Source organism: Capsicum annuum, chromosome 11 (genome assembly GCF_002878395.1).
Source record: "Capsicum annuum cultivar UCD-10X-F1 chromosome 11, UCD10Xv1.1, whole genome shotgun sequence".
Classification (NCBI taxonomy): Eukaryota; Viridiplantae; Streptophyta; class Magnoliopsida; order Solanales; family Solanaceae; genus Capsicum; species Capsicum annuum.
In genome coordinates this window covers 233,214,452-233,236,808 of record NC_061121.1, presented here as the reverse complement: position 1 = coordinate 233,236,808, position 22,357 = coordinate 233,214,452, and the positions used below count along the sequence as shown (strand labels likewise).

The 22,357-nt window shown below is 36.8% G+C and overlaps 1 protein-coding gene across 3 annotated transcripts; it reads left to right on the top strand.

Annotated features, from left to right (window-relative positions):
• Positions 1-6,016: 6,016 nt before the first annotated feature.
• On the top strand, positions 6,017-22,062 carry LOC107847430 (E3 SUMO-protein ligase SIZ1). 3 transcript variants are annotated; one of them, XM_016691656.2, is made up of 18 exons: positions 6,017-6,222; positions 6,380-6,463; positions 8,742-8,822; positions 9,810-9,852; positions 11,397-11,469; positions 11,695-11,860; positions 12,373-12,509; positions 14,571-14,639; positions 15,150-15,237; positions 15,316-15,391; positions 15,744-15,817; positions 16,175-16,282; positions 18,155-18,316; positions 19,104-19,208; positions 19,319-19,399; positions 19,557-20,763; positions 21,120-21,437; positions 21,537-22,062. In XM_016691656.2, the coding sequence occupies exons 2-17, from the start codon at positions 6,440-6,442 to the stop codon at positions 21,281-21,283; spliced, it is 2,658 nt and encodes an 885-aa protein (XP_016547142.1). In that variant the 5' UTR covers positions 6,017-6,222; positions 6,380-6,439; the 3' UTR covers positions 21,284-21,437; positions 21,537-22,062. The 3 variants fall into 3 exon arrangements, with proteins under 3 accessions (XP_016547142.1, XP_016547143.1, XP_047255913.1); XM_016691657.2 differs by having other exon boundaries at positions 6,033-6,222; positions 21,144-21,437; XM_047399957.1 differs by lacking the exon at positions 6,017-6,222 and having other exon boundaries at positions 6,374-6,463; positions 8,718-8,822.
• The last annotated feature ends 295 nt before the right edge of the window (positions 22,063-22,357 follow it).

Genomic DNA, 22,357 nt, shown 5'->3' with positions numbered 1-22,357 from the left:
AGGAACATGTCTCCAACTAACTCCGTTTACTAAAACTGAACTAACGAAGTAACTAAATAATAAAGTAATGCTCTTATCTTCAAAGGATGAGGACTCACTGATAGTCTGTCTACTAAAGGTCTATAACACTACTACTGCTCTAGAGCTCGTATCTCTGAACCTATGGCATATAAAACACCATAGCACAAATGCGTTAGTACGATTGAATAAACTAAGTATATAAGTGAGGTAGGATAAATGCAAGGGTTTATATGTATGCACATAAACTGACTGAATATATAACATAGATATGCGAATGCATGCAAGAACACAAAACTATAACTAAATTCGTGATAACATGATTACTAAATCTGATTACTGATAACATAAGATACTAATGACTAATATAACTAATTCTGAGTGACTGTGTCTGACAGACTAAGTTTTGATGAAACTAGCTGAGTTCTGTACCATATTGAGTTGACTGTATCTGACAGGCCTAAAATCTAAAAAACTATCTGAGCTCTTTTGTTGATACTGATATTGAGACTATGGAAGTATTCATCTAATTGACATGCCCCAAATGTGCTATTATAGCTAACTTAGGGTCAAATCTGTAACCCTAATTGGAAGGGTGTCAATACCGTGCCACTAATAAGGACAAGCTGTGGGAGACCCTCATCTGATAGTGTCCCCAAAAGAGAATGGTGGGACCCTCATCTAACAGTGTTGATCTACCTCATATGTTGGCTACATTATTTTGGAACATAAGGATTGCTTTTAGGAATCACACCCTTATCTGATAGTGCATGTTTCCATCCTTGGGTTCACTCGGTGCTAATTTCTACTCCCAACTGGATAGACACTGAACATGATTAACTAAACTGACTAGACTGAGTTAGCTGAGTTTCATTGACTTAAGGAATAGTACTGAGATTACTGAATTTCTGAGCTTTCCTGAGTTACATGACTAACTGAGTTGTTATGAACAGTGCTTGACTGAGGATATAGTGAAAATAAACACTGGCTCTAGGCGGATAATACGCCAGGTTCCAAGGCACTTGTTAGAGGGGGAACCATCAATTCAAATGATAAGTTGAAGATCGATTCAGAAGGTCCGTTGCAAGAATCTATATTATGTTTGTTATTCTTCATTCTTTGATTATGTATATAAGTTTTGTTTTATTAGTTCTTACAAATAAAATAATTTTTTTCTTACATGAATAAATTATTAAACATATAGACCTTTTCTATTCATTCGAGGATGGCAGGTGGAAATTCTAAAAATGAGGGTTCAGGTTTAAAGAAGGGAAGTAGGTAAACTAATGCTTTTGATTGACCATGTTACTGTAATTTAGGATACTGAATACCAAATTTTTCGTGATGATATCACTGTATTTATTAGGCTTTTATATGTTTACTTGTTTTTGGATTGCTTTGTGTCATTGACAGTCAGTTTCCTTAGAAATTAGATTTGTGCAAATTCAGTCTTCCTTTGACTTACCTTCAAATGATAAATATGTTGCTATATGACAAATTCTTATGAAATAGTCAATTGTAGCTTGGGGTCACTAAATCTGCCTTTGCATTAGGAGTTTGATCACTCAATTTTCAGGAAATTTTCATACAAACAATTTCAATGAAATTCTCATCATCGATTCAACCTCCAATAAAAAAAATACACCTTGATTATATGTCATCTCTTCAACTTTAGTAATGAGCGTAACAACCCAACTGTTCAAGCGTCAGTTGGAGAACATTTTTGTCAATCGAGGAAAGGGTATATGTTTTTGCGGGTATTAGTGTAACTGATTTTACTGGAAATACAAATATCCATATTTTTTTACCACGACTTGCATGTCATGTCATTGCTCGTCGAATTGCTTCTATTTGTATAGGTAAAATCCAAGCAAGTTGAAGTACCTATTTCTGCATATACACCCAAACTGGTCAATAGTGTCGGCATATGATAAATCTGACCAAATCAATTTACTATTAGGATGCCCTAATAGGGCATGCATTATAGTATCATCAGTGTTTCCTCATAGGAAACTCTTCGTGCTTTGGTTGTATTTAATTTCAATCTTGTACTTATGTATTTGGTTTTAGGAGATGAATTTTAGCTAGCCTTGAAATTGATTTAATCATTTTATACATTAGCACCAGACTTCATCATCTCTCTCACATTTTTCTTAATTATGAAAATGCTAGCTTAGTTAAAATTTCCACTAATGATGCTTGTGGGACTACTACATACTATTATTTGCCGCATCCGAAAACTATGTTATACACTTGTCTCTTCCTCCAAAACAATTACAAAAATCCTTTTACATTTCATCAACGTATTGACGAATTATGATAAATTCAACAAGGTTCCACATCACTCATTACGCGATGCATGAAGCAGTGCGATTACATCATCAAAATGAAGCGCAATTTAAAAGAAAAAAACCAAATCGAGCTTCCAAATAGTAAGTCATAACTGTAAAGACCACAACAACTATATAATCAACAATAAACACAATGTATATAAGCAAAAGTTTGAATGAAACACCAAAATCACAGGTTTGATCCCGAAACAAATAAAACAGTTCATCAAAATAGTATAACAAACCCCCAAAAAAGAAAAACCAAATCTAAGAATGTTTCCACTTCTAATTCTTGTTCTCCAAAAGCTCTTCTAGTTCATCAAGATTGTCCAATTTTTGTATTCCTTCATTATCACCTAAATGCTCGTCATCTTCAACTACCTCATCTTCTCCATCTCCTCTTGAGTAGCAATTTCCTTTCCATTGTGTTCCTCTTTAAACCATAAGGATACTCATCAACTCCACTTATCTCGGTAACAATACTCCAAGTGAAATCAGTGTCTCCATCAATCTTTAATAATATTAGAACTAGCACCTGCACTCGCACCACTTACCCTAAGTCGCCCTCCTTGAGCATTATTATACTTCTTGTTAAAACTAAAACACAACCAAACAACGATGAATATCCAACCAAAATCCTAATTTTAGAGAATAACCCTTAAACAACGAGCAAAAAAAAATCACCTTCTATTAGAAGTCAAAAATGGATATCCGGAGGTGGAAGACATAACAGGAGGAGGGGCGACACCTCCGCCACCACCACCACTTCCTCTACCGCCACCGCGGTGCTGATTAAAGCTACCGGATCGGGCGGTTCTCCTATACTGTGATAACGACTCGCGCGTATCAGCCCTTGATTGATTATGGCACATATATCCAAAGCCTCAAAATCAACTTTCGCTTTATAATATTTTCCAATCAGTATCCTACAGATCCACCAAATCAATCCACGAAACTAAAACAACAAAAATCAAAACTTCGATTAAAAAAAAAACAAAAAATCCCCCAACAACAAAAATCAAACAACCCCACTTCAGTTAATAAGCACGATTCATGAAATTTCCACCCAACCCAATTCACACACTTAACATAACAAATCCTAGAAACGGTGTGTAGAGAAAATGGAAGAAGCACTTGAGGGAGAAAGAGTACTAAAATGATCAGAGAGCAAAATAAAGTCTCTGGAAAGTTAAAAGAACCCACTTTTCATTTTTAAGCATCAAACTGAAATATTTAAATGACGAAATTACCCTTTGTCATCCAACAAAAGTTTCACTTATATATAGTTTAAAAACGCATATTTTGACGATCTCGTGCTTGCTTCATCTGAACTCCCTCTTATATAATAATTTTGTCTATAACGAGAAATATATACTCAATGTAACCATTAGTACAATATAAATAAGCATGGAGGTCCAAAGTGAGAAGACTTGAATGACAAAAATAACCTCAAATTCAATCTTTAATCTCAAAAAGCACACATATCGACGATCTCATACTTGCTTCATTTGAAACTCCCTCTTATATAATTAGATTAGATAGATAAGATAAAATCTAAACTTTATATTATATATATATTTTTGAGAAAAATGTGCAAAAAATGCGAAATTTGCAGTTACGCACCCTGAAGTTTGCGAGGGTCTTATGACCCCTAGACTATTTTTTACCGTATTTAACTGGCATATATTTTTCCATTATCAAACATTTTTCTTACGCGTTTAATATGCATGAAATACACGCAGTGGTTCAAGTGCTAAATATATGTCAGTTAAATACGATAAAAAATAATCTGAATTCATAGGCACCTCCATAAAGTTCAGGATGCATAATTACAAATTTCGCCAAAATACAGTGTTTTCACACCTTTTTCCATATATATATATAACTTATATATATATATATATATATATATATATATATATAAAAGTTGTGTTCAATGATGTACATTAGTCAGAAGTCAAATTGCATGTAGATACTACTAAAAGAGTCATCTGATCGTACGGCTCATAAGAGTTCTAACTTTTCAAGATCTCAACCACCAAATGTGAAACCTAATTATTTATCTCTTCATTTTTTTTTGGCCATTAGTGATATGGGCCCACAAATCATAAAGTCACCTTCCTCCTAGTTTCATTTTTTATATACAACAAAAAGAATTAATTTATATTGAGTATTTATATTAAATTATATATCAACTTTATAATTAAGTGATAACTTAGGATAATTAGCTATATTTTTATAAAAGTTATATTTATGCAAATATGTGGTAGCATCTTTATCTCGAGGTAGAGGTTAAGTTTGTGTACATTACATTCTCCTCGAACTTCAGTTGTGAAATTATACATAATATGTTATTATTGTATGTTGTATATTTTCTCCCACGAAGATACAATAAAATCTACATACATCTATTTTCTTCATCTATATAACATAGTTTGATAGATAGTATTGAATTAGTTTTGAAATTGTTTAATGTCTTGATTGGTAATATTTTTGATGTCCTATTATGTTTTATAGAGTCTATAACTAACCCTCTCATTTTGATTAGTTGATAGAATGTATTGCATTAGTTTTGGAATTGTTTAATGTCTTGATTGGTAATATTTCTGATGTCCTATTATGTTTTATAGAGTCTATAACTAATCATCTCATTTGATCGAATTCTACGCTAAAACAAATATTTTATTTTACTTGATTATTTTAACAACTTAGGAGAGTTTTATTTTTATTTTTTCATATTACCACTAATTAAATAACCAAATAAAGTATTAATAGACAAATTTAATGTTGCAAAACATCATTAATAATATTATTTTAATAAAACATATACATAAAATTAAACTTTTTTTTAAGACGTGTGTAGGGTGAACAAGAGTCAAGTAATATGCTACATGGAAAGCACATAACAATAATCGCAACAACTAGTGTATGCAGATCATATCACTATCTCAGATGTTTTTAATATATCTCCGGTGCAAGACAAAAACAATCTAAAAAAAATATTAAAGGAAACAAGAAATAATAGACCCTAACACACCAAATAATAACACAAACAAAACTATCGCTAAGTCAATTTGGCCCGAAACGCCCCGTTCTCGTCGTTTTGCCCGTTTGACCTCCTAAATGGCCACGTCCACACCAGGCCGCTCTCTAGCATGCCCCATCGATTTTGGGGCCACAACACGCCCGAACCCTGAGCCAACCCTCAGAAACGTAGGTTATAGCACACCATACGATAAACATACCACACTTCGAAGCAAGACTAATACTATAACACTAGCACAAAAAACAAAATAAAGTTCTCATACTTACGAGCACAAATGCATTCTTTCCTTTTAATTGTCTATTATAATTCGCATGACGTCCACATTTTTCGGAGTCATGTAATTAATAAATAAGAAATAAATAGTTTTAAAATTTATGGTCTAAAATAAATAATAAATATTTGTGTCATTACAAATGATTTCATTAAGATTAAAATAAATATTTTAAATTAAATCATAATTAAATATAAAAATATGTTATTTTTTAAACTGCAGTAATATTTTGTGTATCTATTGAATTGACATAAATATGGGCTGTAGATAGTTTTTAGAGAAATAGGATACGTCCACGTACACGTGCGCCACAGAGAATAAAAACCCGGACTTATTTCGACAAAATAAACTAAATTTAATAAACCATATGATACGTCCGGAACTTTTTGGTTAGTAGTAGTTGTAAAATTCTTCATGCCGATTTCAGTCAAGCAAAATCTCCACCATTACCAAGACGGAGAATCCGAAGACTCCCAAATTCCGCCGCCGCAGTCATAACCGCCGTATCCGTCACCGTCACCGCCGTGGCCGTCGCCGTGGAATCTCTCTCTAAAACGGTCATATATTCACCTAATAATCCTTTTACTAAACACGGTTAATTAAGCTAATTTATGTTTGATTATTTTATTGTGAATTGAATTTTTTGATCGGAGTATTTTTTATTATTTTTTTTAGGTTTAATTTTTTTTTTTTAAATTTATGATGTGATTTTAGATCATTAATTGTGTGGACATTGGATAGTTCAATTGCGGAGTGAAGTTTAGTTGTGTGAAGATGGATTTGGTTGCTAGTTGCAAGGTAATTAGATTTCAATTTGTTAATTTTTTTGAATTTTTTTTGTTGTTGTTGCTGTTGTTATTGTTGAGCTCTTCATTTTTAGTTTTTTGATGCTAATTGTGAATTTTTTGGACTCTATACCTCTTAAGGTAGGAGTAAGGTTTGCATACACTCGACCCTCTCCAGCTGTGCTATGTTGTTGTTGCTGTTGTTGAGCTGTTCATTTTTATGCTAATTGTGGATATTGCTTAGCGTTGTTCATGTTTTGCAATTCTGTTGTTGTTGAGCTGGTCATTTTTATGTTAATTAATTCTGCTGCTGTTGTTGTTGTTGAGCTGGTCATTTTTATGCTAATTGTGAATATTTCTTAGCGTTGTTCATGTTTTGCAGTTCTGCTGTTGTTTTTGTTGTTGTTGAGCTGGTCATTTTTATGCTAATTGTGAATATTTCTTAGCGTTGTTCATGTTTTGAAATTCTGCTACCGATGTTGTTGTTGTTTAACTGTTCATTTTTGTTATTTGGGTGCTATAACTGTGAAATTTCGGAAACAATTGCTCTACCTCCTGGGAGGTAGGGGTAAGGTGTGTGTACACTCTACCCTCTCCAGAATGGCTATGTTGTTGTTGGTGTTGTGGTCTTGTTCAATTTTATGTTTATGCTAATTGTGGATATCTCGTAAGGTCAGCGTACACTCTATCCTCCCCGGACCTTACAAGTGAGATTAGTCGGGATATGTTGTTGTTGAGCTGTTCATTTTAGTTGTGTGTTTAAAGGAACGGTGTGAATACGGATTTGGTTGCTAGTTACAAGGTAATTAATTAGATTCTATAGAATGGCAGTCTGTCCGGCCATGTTGTATGGAGCGAAGTATTGGCCAGTCAAACACTCCCACATACAAAAATTGAGGGTGGCGGAAATAAGGATGTTGCGTTGGATGTGTGGACACTTACTAGAGGGAAAAGGGTTAGGAATGAGACTATACGGGAGAAGTTGGGAGTGGCTTCGGTGGAGGACAAGATGCGGGAAGGAAGGCTGAAATGGTTTGGGCATGTGATGAGGAGGGACGTGGATGCCCCAGTTCGTAGGTGTGAGAGGCTGCCGTTGAGGAGTAGAGGTAGGCCGAAGAAATACTGGAGGGAGGTAATCAGACATGACATGGAGCAACTGCAGCTTACCGAGGACATGACCCTAGATAGGAAGGTGTGGAGGTTGAGGATAAGGGTAGAAGGCTAGCAGGGAGGGTGTGGGTGTCCCATTCATAATTTCTCAGTTCCTATTTTCTTATTTTGTATTGCCTATCTCTCGTATTTTCGTATTTCTCTGAGTCATATCTTATTATTCCTTATGCCCTATTTCTGTTATGCCATTCATTCCCTTGTCTACTATTCTTTTTCTTGAGCCGGGGGTTTATCGGAAACAACCTCTCTACTTCTTCGAAGGTAGCGGTATGGACTGCGTACATCTTACCCTCCCTAGACCCCACTTTGTGGGAATACAATGAGTTTGTTGTTGTTGTTGTTGTTGTTGAGCTGTTGAGTTTTAATTTTTTTGGTGCTAATTGGGAACTTTGCTTAGAGTTCTTGGATTTTGATATGTTATTGAGGCTTGACAATGTTGAGGGATTGAAATGCTTGGGTAGTTTTAGTGTAATTCAATATGCTTGGTGTTTGTGATTAGGTTTAGTCACTGGTAAGAATTAAAATGCTTAGTGGTCAATGAAGTGGGCGAGAACTATTAGGTTTCAGGTTCTAAATAAGCGGAGACAATAAATTACTTGGTCATTACTTCCCATCTATCTTAGTATTGGTTGATAGCGTTATCTAGTACCTGTTGCTACTTGTTGTTGCTGTTGCTGTTGCTGGTGGGAGGGGATGTGTATCCTGGGAAGTTAGTCGGCGGTTATGGAAAAATGTCGGATGAAAAAAAAAAATTAGGAAAGGAAGATGCTGGAGGATATGACTTAAGGGGTCCATCCTGGTTGTGGATTAGGAAGAATAACATTGATTCTGGCGTTTACGCGCTCCGGATTACCTTCATTTGCAGTAATTGTATAGTTATGTGGCTAGTTATGTTATGTGTCGAGTTGCATGTTGCATAATGTTCTCATTTTAAAAAAAGAATTAAGCAGTTACTGGTTGGCCAAGTGATTCCTGTTTGTTTTGTTTAGGTTCTGGAAGTGGTTTAAAGATCAATTTTTGCATCAATTTACCGACTATCGTGTGCTGCTGGGTTTTTTTATTGGTTCATTTTGTTGATGACTATTAAATGTCTATAGGTGACTATTAAATGTCTCTTATAGGATAAGTTAGCATATTTTCGGATAAAGGAGCTCAAAGATGTTCTGACTCAGCTTAGTCTTTCGAAGCAAGGGAAGAAGCAGGTTTGAACTTTATTCCTCCATTTTTTATGGTTGTGGTTGAAACACGACTTCCTTGCTTTCTGATCAAGTTGCTGGCTGATGCTTTTGCCTTTCAGACCGTGCTACATTATCACTTACGAGATGGAGACCTTTGATATTGAGCTTACTGTTCTCCGTGGTTGTTGCAATTTTTATGACACATTCTCCTCTTTATCTATATTTTGCTTAATTTAGGGCTCTTTGCACACGTTGAGTTCAGTTAGTCCTCGTCTGTTGTCGGCAGAATGGTAAATGATGTTTCCATTGGAGCTGTCTTTTCTTGCTTTGCCAAACCTGCAAAGATAGTGTTACAGAAATGAGAGGGCTTCCTGGGATTTTTCTCAACTTATCGTAGAATATACTACATCCCAGAAAAGGGAAGTGGAGGGCTTCTTTTTGTTTTTCTGAGTTCTGACTAACACATTAATAGCCTATTTGGCCAAATCTTTTGTAAAGAAATAAGTATTTTTTAAGTAGTAGCAGAACCTAAAAAAAGGAGTTTCTCCCGAAAATAAGGGCTTTTGATCTTTTAGGACTAGATTACCCATATCAAAAATTCATCATTACCGGATGAACTAGTAGTAATTTCCCTTTTCGTAATTTGACATTTATTAACACTTTTTCAAAATGTTGACCAAACACAATCTACTAACAAAAGCACTTGCATGATTTAGCCACACAAAAATCACTTCTCTCTCAAAGCACTTTTAGTAAGAAGTAGTCAAATAAGATGCCGGGAAGAAAGCACTTTTGGTAGGAAGTACTTCTCAAATGAGCTGGTTTCGGCAGCTTTGGCAAAGAGTCTCGAAATCTTAGGTTGTCGTCCTTCATGACAATTGTTGTTTTATTTTGTCTAAGCATTGCGTTAGTCTATTTTCATGATTAAGCATAGAGTTGTTACATTCTTGCACAACACTCGTTACTTCAATATGTTAGTTTGATGTTTGACGCTAGTATTTGGTAATGCAGGACCTTGTTGATCGCATATTAGCTACTCTTTCTGATGAACGAGGTGAGAAGCTACATTTCTTGCTTGATGAAGCTGTTGTGGATATATTAGACGCATCTTGTTTGTTGGTGGTTTTTGTGTTTCACCATTCTATACTATTGATTTAGTTGTTTCCTTTTCAATATATATCAATCTTATACTGGAGTGGCTGATAATACACACACATTTCTCTTGGCTTTCAAATGTCTCGAGTCTCTCTGTTCCTTTAAATCCAACTTGATACACCAGGTTTTGTCATTATTTAATCTAAAGATTACGCATTGTCTTGGTGGAACATTGTGTGATAATAGTGAAATTGCTTAAAATGAACCCCTCATATATTGTTATTTGAGGGTTTCTTTTAGTGTGCATTTTTCATGTTTATTGTACTTGCATATTTATATTGGAAGTAGGGATTGATACACTAGAAATCTTTGAGAACGGAATTTTCAATTATCCGGTGTCAATAATCCAAGGAAATGGGAAATTGACGATGATGTTACATATCATATTGGAGCAGGTTGGATGAAATGGAAGTTTGTATCGGTGTCGTGTCATAAGGATGTGCTACCAAGCTTAAAAGTTAAGTTTTATAATGTATGTTGTATGCTAAGTTGCTCGGACTCTCCAAAAATGTTGCCGCACCTGTGTGGGATCCTTCAAAAATACATTATTTTTGGAGGATCCGACACGTACTTGTCAACATTTTTGAAGAGTCCGAGCAACATTGGTTGTATGGGGCGGAATGTTAACCTGTCAAGAACTCACATATTTAGAAGATGAGAGTAACATAAATGAGGATGTGGAAATGTATGTGTTGCTATATTATGAGAGATGAGATTAAGAACGAAGCTATCTAGGACAAGGTGGGAGTGGTCTCCGTGGTTGACAAGATGAGGGAGTAAAGGTTGATATGGTTCGGGCCATGTGAACAGAAGGTGCACAGATGCCCAGTGAGGAGGTATTAGAGGTTAGCTATCGTGGGTACTAGGAGAGGTAGAGTTAGACAGAAGAAGTCTTGGGACAGGTGATTAGACCAAGCATACCTGCAGCTCACTTATGACATAACATACCTACAACTTATCGACGAAACGATCCTATATAGGAAGATACGGAGGTTGAGAATTAGGGTAGAAGGTTAATAGGTAGTCGAGTGTTGTCTAGTTTCCTTATTAGTAGTGTTATTATTGTCCTACTATCTCATTCTTTGATTTTTCCTCCTGTTACCTTTGCTTCACTTTAGTATCATTTGTTGTTGCTACTCTCTTCTCCATTGTTTTCACCATGGTTTTTTCGCCACTATATTTACTTTACATGATTTTTGGTATGCTTTACTTGAGTGAGGGTCTAGCGAAAACAATCTCTCTACCTTCACAAGGTAAGGGATAAGGTTGCATACACATCATCCTCCCCAGACCCTACTTGTGGGATTCACCGAGTATGTTGTTGTTGTTGTTGTATGTGTATGTATGTATATAATTACTGATATCTTGCTCTTAACTAGTAGAATTGTTTGTACGCTTGGCCTTTTGATAATGGGTTCTCACATACTCCTTGATGCTAAACAGTTTCAGGATCTTTCTCAAAGAGAAACATTGTTGGGAAGGAAGATGTTGCAAAGCTTGTTGATGATATTTACAGGTATAAAGCAGTTTCATCTCGGGATACAATTATATGAAAGGGGTGGGGTGGGGTGTACGTTGATGTTTAAAACTGCCTACCTGCTATTCAATCAGTTGGACATGTCTGTCAATAATATTTCCTTATGAATTTCAAATGAAGTGCAGATGTGAAATTTGTTGCCTCTTAATTAGTCCTTAAAGAAATTATTCAGTTGTGTGAGTAGTTATCTTTCTTTGTCTCCAGAAAAATGCAGGTATCTGGGGCAACCGGGGCAACTGACCTAGCATCAAAGTCGCAAGTCGTCCCGGAGACCAATAGTGTGAAACCGAAAGAGGAAATTGCAGACTCTTACCATGTGAAAGTTCGCTGTGTGTGTACAAGCTCGTTACAAAATGAAACAATGATTCAGGTGTTATTTCTGCACTAGTTTCCATGTTTTCTATGGATACATGTATCTTCAATGTACTCTTTTGTGTGGGTAAGCCTCCTCTTGTGCTCAGATTCTCTTTCAAAAGGCTTTTTTTTTATCAGGTCTCTTTCAGAAGATATATCTGCTTATGTACTGTGAAGCTGTGTAATTACTTGTAATATTTCCTTGTTTGGCCGCTACAGAGTTGCGTCTTTTACATTTAGACTATCACACTCATCTGTAAATTGCATTTTTGTTGTTAGTATTAGTATGACGTAAATCATCGTGTTCATTCGTACATTGCTACGATTTCAGCATAGAACCAGCCTTTTTGAAAAAAAGAAACTGCCAACATGAGGGTGCACTGGTCATGGTGTCTGCCTGAACATTTTTCTTATTTTGATGAGTAATCAAAGATTTTATAAATTCTTGCACTCAGCCTGGACATTTGAAGCTTCCATTTCTTGTTCTTGATGTATCACATTTGTCTCATGATATAATCGTGCTTACAGTGTGAAGACAGAAGGTGTCACACATGGCAACATATTCGTTGTGTTGTCATACCAGATAAGCCAATGGAGGGTGGTGATCCACCAGTTCCGCCTACTACTTTTTACTGTGAATTGTGCAGACTGGTTCGTGCTGACCCGTAAGTTTCACTTTTGGTTTGTACTTGATTTTTCTCGATTCTGTTAACAAGAAGGATTGTGTGATTCGGTTGCACTTCCTTTATCCTTTACTGAAGTGCCATGGATTTTTTTATTTTTTTTTGGGTATGGAGGATTTTTCTTTTCAAATCAATTGTATTCTTGAGATCGTTTAGATGTCAAACATGCAGATGTCTATTTTACTTTCTGCATATACACTATAGTTCTCTTCCATTAAAACAAGTCTCGTCTTGCATTGCTATTTACTCTAAAACTTAGTCACGAAGGCTACAATTTGGGCTTTTCCTTCTTTGAGATGAGTCGATGCATTGGATCCATAGATAAGGAAAGTTGGCTGGCTTCCCCTATATTATGTAGAAATGATAGGGTTGTGATGAGCATATGGGTGGTCTTGTTCTAGCTGTAAGTACAGTGATGTGATCTAGGATTTGAGACAGTTGTCAGCGGAAACTGGTTTGAGAACCTTAAGGGGTCGTTTGGTAAGAGTATAATAGTGCTGAATAGGGTGTATTAGTAATACTTGCATTAGTAATGCTGGTGTTAGTTATCCTTGTGTTAGCTATGTTGACATTACTTCTTATATTTGGTTTGGTTTGATGTGTTAGAAATAATATCTTGTATAATTTTTATAAAGAGATGCTTACAAAACACCCTTTACACCCCAATAACAAAACATCCTAATCAAAGCCATATAAGTCTGAATATAACGGTTAAACCCACTTTCTTTCATCTGATAAAAAAATAATAAAGCATCATTAGGCTCCTCTTTTAAGCTATTAAGCATTTCAGTAACCCAACATGATGTCACCTCAACAGTATTGTTGGTTAACTCTTTCATCTTGATATTTCCAATTTGTTCAGCAGAACTAGAATCTGACGAAAAATAATAAAGCATAACTCTTCGATAGAAAAAGCAAACAGTGTTTGATTACGTGGAAGGAGGAAGAAGATGTGGAGCAAAGCACTTGTTTTTCCATGGCAAAGTATAGAGGGGGGAGAGAGGAAAAATGATTTGAGGGGTAATTTTGTCATTAATCAAGTTAATGCATGTGTTGAAGCCCTTTGTATTACTAATACGTGGAAAAGGGCGGTTTTAGTAATAGATACCTCAATACACAATCTCGCTAGAAAACTAGCCATATCTATCTAGGTAAGTGGTGACAGCAAAAAGGCTTTTAAGCCTGAGGGGCGGTGAGCGAGGTAGGATAAAATGGTATTTGAACCAGGGCACCTCTTTGACTAAAGCAACAAGGGCTTTAGGAGTTACACCAGCTTGCCTTCTGGCTTTACTGAATGAACTGAGACCGAGGAACAGCTATCGTGCTACTGTGCTACTGGCTTTTCACTGAATTGCTACTTTCTAGCAATAATGTACATAGGCTAAAGAAATGTACCAAACAAGGAACTAGTAGTACACAAGACTAATGCATGCATTAGTTTTTTTTAACATACGCTACCAATGAATGATGTATAACTTGTATATTATATTTTGTGTTTGCTCTGAAATTTCACTTGGGTAAAAACATTTACCTTATATTGATCTTTTCATGTTCATAGCTCATGAAGTCTTTAAGTTGTATACTCCCTCCATCCCATTTTACTCGTCCCAAATTTCCTAATTTGATTTCTCATTTTACTTGTCATTTTTCATTAATCAAGACAAGACATTTTTTTTCCTTTTTTTACCCTTAGTATTAATTGTTTTTTCTCCTAATTAAAATGTATACCTCATTTAATAGGGATACTATGGTAAAGTAGCCATTTTATTAATTGTTTTTCTTAATCAATGTGCAATGTCAAATTGGGACGAGTAAAATGGTACAGAGGGAGTATCTACTAATAATGTGACTTCTCATTCCTAAGCCTGTTAAACAAGTGGGTGCGAACCTGGGATTTCAATGCTTGGGTGTAAGACCCGACACTTAATTTACCATGGATATGGATATATGAATTACCATTTTGATGCAGCTTTACTTTATTTCATACAGCCTTTATATGGTAATGCTTATTTAACTTTCCATAACTGAATTGTCTATATGCAGCTTCTGGGTGACAATGGGACATCCTTTGTATCCTGCAAAGTTGGCCATTACAAGTGTTCCTGCCGATGGGTTAGTTACTGAAACTTCGTTTCAGTTGGCTATCATGTTCTCTATTATTGCTGCTATGCTTCTTTCTGCTAAGGCTTAGTTTGTTTATGGTGTTTGTGAGTTTTGAGACGTGCAGTTTCTAGTGCCTATTCTTGCCACTATTAATTGATCCTAAAAGATGTAAAAGGATGGTCTTTGGTTGCTAGGTAGTGATGGGTGCATTTGCATATTATCCTCACTATTCCATGTGGTTTGTGTGTGGGCTGGGGGAGAAGCCATAAAAATAAGAACAAGGCTTTTCTATTTTTTGATATTAGGTCGAGTTATATTACCTGGTTTTGATATTAGGTCAAGTCATTTGGTGGTTATTGAATTCTGAGAAGTGTCTGTTATGCTTCTGCCAATTTTTCATTCTGGATTACTTGCTCTATCATCCACATGGCATGTTCTGCTTTGTTGTTGTTTAGCATCTGTAGCTTGGCAAGTATATAGTCTTTTCTCTAATTACTTATCTTATCTGTGAATTTTCAGCACGAACCCTGTGCAGAGTATTGAGAAAACATTTCAGATCACCAGAGCAGACAGAGACTTGTTGGCTAAACAGGAATATGATCTCCAGGTTTTTGGTTTTCTTAGTGATGGTTTAAGATAATGTAGTCCTTTTATATTCATTGTGTTTGTTCTACAAACTTGTCAGGCTTGGTGCATGCTTCTCAACGACAAGGTACAATTTAGGATGCAGTGGCCTCAATATGCAGATCTGCAGGTGAATGGTATGCTCTGTTCTATATTGCTTCTGTTTTAATCCTGATATAATTGGAAGAAAATACTGAAATTATGTTTTTCTCAATAGTGTTCTTTCTTGGGTAAACGTAAAATATTGTGTATGTTTCTATTTAGTCCATAGTTTTTTTGGCCTTGATAAAAACTCAGGGGGTGAGGTAAATTAGAGATAGTGTTCTGGGATTCTTCTTACATTTCTTATCTTAAAATATTGTTTATGTAGTTTTTTCCATATGTTCTGCTGCAAAGCCTCTATTGGCATAAGATCAATGATGATTGCATTTACAATTCTTTTGGTCTAGATGCTGTGTGCCCTAACTTCAGTTGAATCTCAACCAACAGGGGTTCCAGTGCGCGCGATAAATAGACCTGGCTCTCAATTGCTGGGTGCTAATGGTCGAGATGATGGCCCTATAGTGAGTATTAATAACATGCACTTCTGTTTCTGTCTATTGGGAATTGAATTGGTGTCTGTGTAATATGTATACACACACACACATATATACACATTCATGCACGCATGAATGAATACATACATCCATATATACATACAAAGCATTCTGAAATTGAATAAGTAGCTAATTGTAGTGTGTCTCATATGGACTCCAAGTAAATGTGTAATACAAGTTCCAATTATTGATCAAATTTGTCTCGGAGAAGTTCTGGGATAAAGCATTGGGCCTTCTTTTTTTTGCTTTCTAGGAACATTTACAGCAAACCTGTAGTTCATTTTATAGACATCTCTCTCAATTCACACCTTACCGTTTTATCAGATCACACCATATACCAGGGATGGAATCAACAAGATCACATTAACAGGATGTGATGGTCGCGTCTTCTGCTTAGGGGTTAGACTTGCAAAGCGGCGTACTGTTCAACAGGTAGTTAAGTTTGACCAACATTATGCAATTATGTAAATTTTCTCTTGCAAAAACACACTCTTACCTGTTGTTTTTCAGTATTCAGTTGAAGTTTCACTATGTTAACTAGTCAGGTGTCAAAACGTATTGAAAATGTACGAATGTAGCTCAACCACCACAATCATATATCAAGTTAGTCCAACAACCGCTATAAAAGGACATTTTCCCTTGCACGGTAAACATAAATGAAAAGAGATTCTGTTCCATTACAACACTTTCAGTACTCCTATTTTTGACTCCAAATTATCTCTAGGAGAATTGATCTTAGCCAAAAGGCTGAGAAATGTATTTTCTATTTAAAACTTAAGCCACGAATTATCCAAAAGAGACAAGCCGTGTTGCTCTTCGCATTAGAAGTGTATTTTCTATTGAAAACTTAATCTATGAATTATCCCAAAGAGACACTGCACGTTACTTTAGTTAAACGATGATCAACTGTGACCTGATGGTAATTACTTCCTCCTGCTGGTAATTGACTCAAGTGGCTGAGATACTATTCACCCAGAAGATGCAAGGAAAATTTGCAGTATAGGACACAATTTATTCTTTCCCCTTTCCCTGCCTGTATAGTACATCTCCCAACAATCTGCCTCTTCTTTCATAAATATTTTTGGTATGTATTTGCAGTTCAAGCTGCATATTAAATAAAGAAAAGCAACTTTTGGTGGCACCTTGGCGTTCTATAACGTCTCTAATATATCGTATATTTCACCTCAAAATGCTTCTGTGTTTCCCAATTCTCACCCTTCGATATCATGCTGTCTTCTACTCTTTTCCGACCGAGCATTCATATATTTTCTGTAGGAGCTTGTTAACCTGGTCACATTCTGATCTTGGATGGCTTTATGAAGTTTATTTCCCACGTGATCCCGTCATTATTCCTACCTGGATAGTGAAACTTACCAAACCAAAAACATGGAGAGGTGCTATTTTCAAAGTTGTGCTCCACACTAAATTTTTACCACATTTCCAAAAGAACATCGATTCTGACAATGCAGCTGATGAAACCTTGTGATGTATCTCCACTTCCTATACCTGTTTCACAACCTTACATTGCATAATACTTTACATCTTCTGAGAATATATATTGATTTATGTCCCATTTATGGTGGTTATCTCCCTTCTCCGCTGTGCAATCTCTTGAGCTACTGCTGAATTCCATACTCCTCTTTGGTGGGTGCCATCTTTTAAACAATAAAAAGCCTCTGTTCCATCACAGGGAAAATAATTTTCTCCATTTCTTTTTTGTTGCGGGACATGTAGTATAGCCAATGCCTTGATATGCCTGAATGAATGGATTTCAGTGGTATTATCTTTTCGTCTTAGGACATATGTTCTCTTCCAACAATACTACCATCTCTGAGATTTTCAGATAACTGGTTATCTCAAGTGTTTGCTGTTTGAATTCCCCAAGAAGCATCAGTAGCCACTCGGTAAGTCGGAGCCTCGTAGTGTGTGCCCATAAACGACAACAAGTGCTTGCCAATTGTGAATGTCTTGTAACTCATCCATTGGTACAAATTCTGTTGTGTATATTGATATTTCAGACCACTAGCAATCAATCGTTCTCATGATATCAGGATTACACCAATGCCTAATCGCCGATAGTAGCCATTCGCATTAACCAACTTACCTATTTCTAAGAAGTGTGCTGAATCTGCTCAAGATCTCCTGTCATTCCCTTACAGCTATGGTGTTGATATATTCCTGATATTGTTATAAAAAATAAATATTCTTGATAGCTTATTATTTAAATTAGCTAGACATGTTAGCATACTAGGGATCTTATTATAGACTCTGTCATGTTTCTGATATTGTTTATTTTACTGTTAGGTTCTTAGTATTATCCCAAAGGTGTCAGATGGTGAGAAATTTGAAGATGCTCTTGCTCGCTTTCGTCGTTGTGTTGGTGGTGGAACAACCACTGAAAATGCTGATAGCGATAGTGATTTGGAAGTGGTTGCTGATTGTATCCCTGTCAATCTTCGCTGCCCTGTAAGTGCATACCGAAGTAGTTATCCTGTTCACTGTATCTATTTGTTGTTTTGCTAAGTTAATCACTGTGTTATCTCTCGTCTTATTTTTGTCGTCATGCGTCTCTTCCTTACCTTTTTTAGTGCGTATTGTTGCGTTTAAAGTAGACAATCCAGCTGCAAGATTGAGGCGTTTCTCAATGAAGTGGGTTGAGAACCTGAGGTCTCAAGTTAACCCTAGCAGAGACAAAAAACACTAGGTGATTCTTCCCATATGTCTTAGCCTTGGTGGGACAGAGTTCGCCGATATCTGTTGCTGGTGGGAGGTGGGTATCCCGTCAATTTAGTCGAGGTGCGCGAAAGCTGGCTCTGACACCACGGCTATCCCCCCCAAAAAAACAATCAAGCTTCAAGCTAGTGCAATCGCACACAATGTGGCCGTAGCTGACATCCTCTCTGTACTTCTGATTCAAGAGCCTCTATTAGGCACTATCTTAGTCATAGACGTTATTTAGGTGTTTATTTGATTGTTAGAACAAGAAAACCTCAGGATCGACCTTTTAGGTATCACCTGATCAAGAAACTATGTTGGAGCACAGGCTTCTTTTTGGTATTCCATCTGTACTAGTGTCCACTACCTGCTATTATCATGTTAATTCATTTCTCTGGAGGAGAATAGCATATCAGTGTTTCAAATAATCTGCTTCTATTTGGATTCTATCTTCTCAGTTGCCTTGTTTTAATATTTTATTGCTGTGTACCACAGCAGGAGTCCTAGTTTTCAATTTTCTCTTGTATGAACATAACAGATGAGTGGTTCAAGGATTAAAGTTGCTGGAAGATTCCGACCTTGTATACACATGGGCTGCTTTGATCTTGACGTCTTTGTTGAAATGAATCAAAGGTCGAGGAAGGCAAGCAACTATGACCTAGAACTGAACTGTTCTGTCAGCATAATGTCTAAGTTCCCCTCATATATCCATCTGATTCTATTTGTTGACAATTCTTGTTCAATGTGATGCAGTGGCAATGCCCGATCTGTCTCAAGAACTACTCTTTGGAGCATGTCATTGTAGATCCATATTTCAATAGAATTACTTCTCAGGTATTGATTGGTTTTTACTTTTGGTGATAGGAACTCTCTTTTAGTGGTATTCACTTTACCCTTCCCAGACACCACTTGGTGGGAATACACTGGGTATGTTGTTGTAATAACTCTGTTTTAGCCTTTCGCTGATTTTTTGTGCGGTTCTGTGGTGTAGATGCGAAATTGTGGAGAAGATGTTACAGAAATTGAAGTGAAACCTGATGGTTCTTGGCGCGCAAAGGTAGAAGGTGATCGAAGGAGTCTTGGGGATCTTGGGCGTTGGCATTTACCTGATGGCTCTCTGAGCGAATCTTTAGATATAGAGTCGAAGCCTACGCCTGAAATTCTTAAGCAGGTTAAGCAGGAAGGAGGCTCTGATGGAAATGGCCTTAAAGTTGGATTAAAGAAGAATAGGGATGGATTATGGGAAATCAGCAAACCTGAAGACCAGACATTTTCATCTGGAAATAGATTGAGAGAGAATTTTGGGAAGGATGTCATTCCAATGAGCAGCAGTGCTACTGGGAGTGGCAAAGAAGGTGAAGATCCAAGTGTTAATCAAGATGGTAATGGGAACCTTGAATTCTCAAACAATGCGTTTGATCTTGAGGCTATCTCTCTTAATATTGACCCACCATATGGTTTTGGCAACGGAAATCCGTCGGTACCAGTGGTACCAGCAGCAGATGCTGAAGTGATTGTACTAAGTGATTCTGATGAAGAAAATGAACCAATTATCCCATCTGGACCTATTTTCAATAACAACCGTAGTGATGCACCTGTAGTTTCTTTTCCAGCTCAGCCACAAGGAATTTCGGATTCTTTTCATGATACTGCGCTTGTTAACGGTGGAAATTCATGCCTGGGGTTGTTCGGTTCTAATGTTGATGATTTTGGGATGAACATGTGGTCTTTACCTCCTGAATCCCAAGGTGGCCCTGGTTTTCAGTTGTTTTGTTCTGATGCTGATGTTTCAGGATCTTTAGTAGATGTGCAGCATGGATCTATTAACTGTACCACCTCTATCGGTGGGTATGGGTTGGCTGATACTGGCATTGGATCTGCCTCTCTTCTTTCTGAGACATACACCGATCGCCCTAATGCTAATATGAACGACAGTTTAGCTGATAATTCCCTGGCATTTAATGGTAATGATTCCTCACTTCAGATATTTCTTCCTACTAGACCATCAGATACGTCACTTGAGGCTGCGAGGGATCAGCCTGATGTTTCAAATGGCGTCGGTACTGGAGATTGGATCTCTCTTAGGCTCGGTGGTGATGGAGGGGTTCATGATGATTCCGCCGTTGCAAATGGGTTAAGCTCTGGGCAGCAGCAAGTACAAACAAAAGATACTACCTTGGACTCATTGGCCGACTCTGGTATCTTACTGTTGTGTTTTTTACTTCTTTTTTCCTTTGTTTGGAGGGGTGTGGGTGTGGGGGAGAGCACAGGTAGATCATTATCCCCTATTTGTTGAATTTACACTTTTGCAGGCAAAATAAAAAATAATGGCTTTATTGACTAGAATTAACTAGTTAGGCAACTATTCTTGTTTGAATGTACAACATATTTTGTGGAGCTCCAGTATACGCACAATCCACAGTATTGCAGCGTAGCTTATTTACTGATATTTTCTTTTCGCATCTACCTATCCTGGGAGATATTTATATGAGAGCTAAGATGTGTTGTCTGAAGTTCTGTTTTGATTCATGTATTGGAGCTATTCTACGTGTAGGTAGTGATGCTCCTGTTTGTGCAGCTTCATTGCTTCTTGGTATGAATGACAGCAGATCAACTAAGAACAGTAGAGAACGATCAGATAGTCCTTTTACATTTCCTCGTCAACGCCGTTCTGTAAGACCGAGATTGTATCTAAGTATTAATTCGGATTCTGAATAGGAGCAGATTCCATGGTGGCAGAACAATGATTACTTTTGCTAAGCGAAGTTTTGTCGATTTGAGGTGATGAGCTTGCTAGTCAACCCGCATTGATCAACAAGAAACTGTGCCATGACATCTGTGCTGGCACCACCATTGGAGTTTTCTTTTGGTGGTATGTACTCCCCACTAGACAAATTTGTTTCAAGTCTGTTCTTGTTTGTTCGTACTACATTCTCCGCCCTCACCTCTCTCTTTTTGCTGTTGCGAACAGGACCAAATAACATTCTTTTCTCTTCCAGTTCCTGATAATTCCTTGGAGGGTGACTCGCTGGTGAACTGTAAATTTGGACAGCTTAGCTCAGTACGAAATGTTCTATCAACATCCACTAGTAAATCAGCTCGGGATATAGAGGAGACATTTTAGCGCTTCGACATCTCCTCTTGCCATTTGTGAGGCCAGTAGCCTGTAAATTAGTTTAAACTAACTTATAAAATGTATAATGCTTTTAAGTATGTTGACCGTTAATGAACTTTCGTAGGCCAGGTTCCACATCCTGGCAATTTTGATGCAAGGAAGGTAAAGGGGGAATGGTGATGATGCTTTGATGCCCAATTCCTTGTTTCACATCAATGCATTTGGAATGAGGTAGGAATGTGGAGCCTGTTGATGCATTGGTACTCCTTTATGCGTTGGTGTTCCGCCAGCCTGGTCGGTTAAATTGTTAGGTTTTAGAACATGTACGGCGTTAAATTAAAGATACTGACATTTAGTATGGCAAATTACCATACTGACTGAATTGCTTCTGAGTACTTTGGTTGCTTTTGTTAAGAGTATTGGGAAAGTGAAGCCTTTGGATTGGTAGATGTTTAACCTTTTTGCCCTTGAAAATCATCAAAGCACCGTCTTCATCAATTCTCTTGATGTCGAAAGTGCAGATGGTAGGGTGCTAGTGCCAAAAAGAGAAAGAGAATGAATTTGATTTTGTTCTATGTTTTACTTCACATCAGTCCAAACTTTGTATCATAGATTAAAGTGGCCTTGTTTTGATTCAGCAGGTTTTTAAGTGATCCGAAAAATAATAATTCTGATAA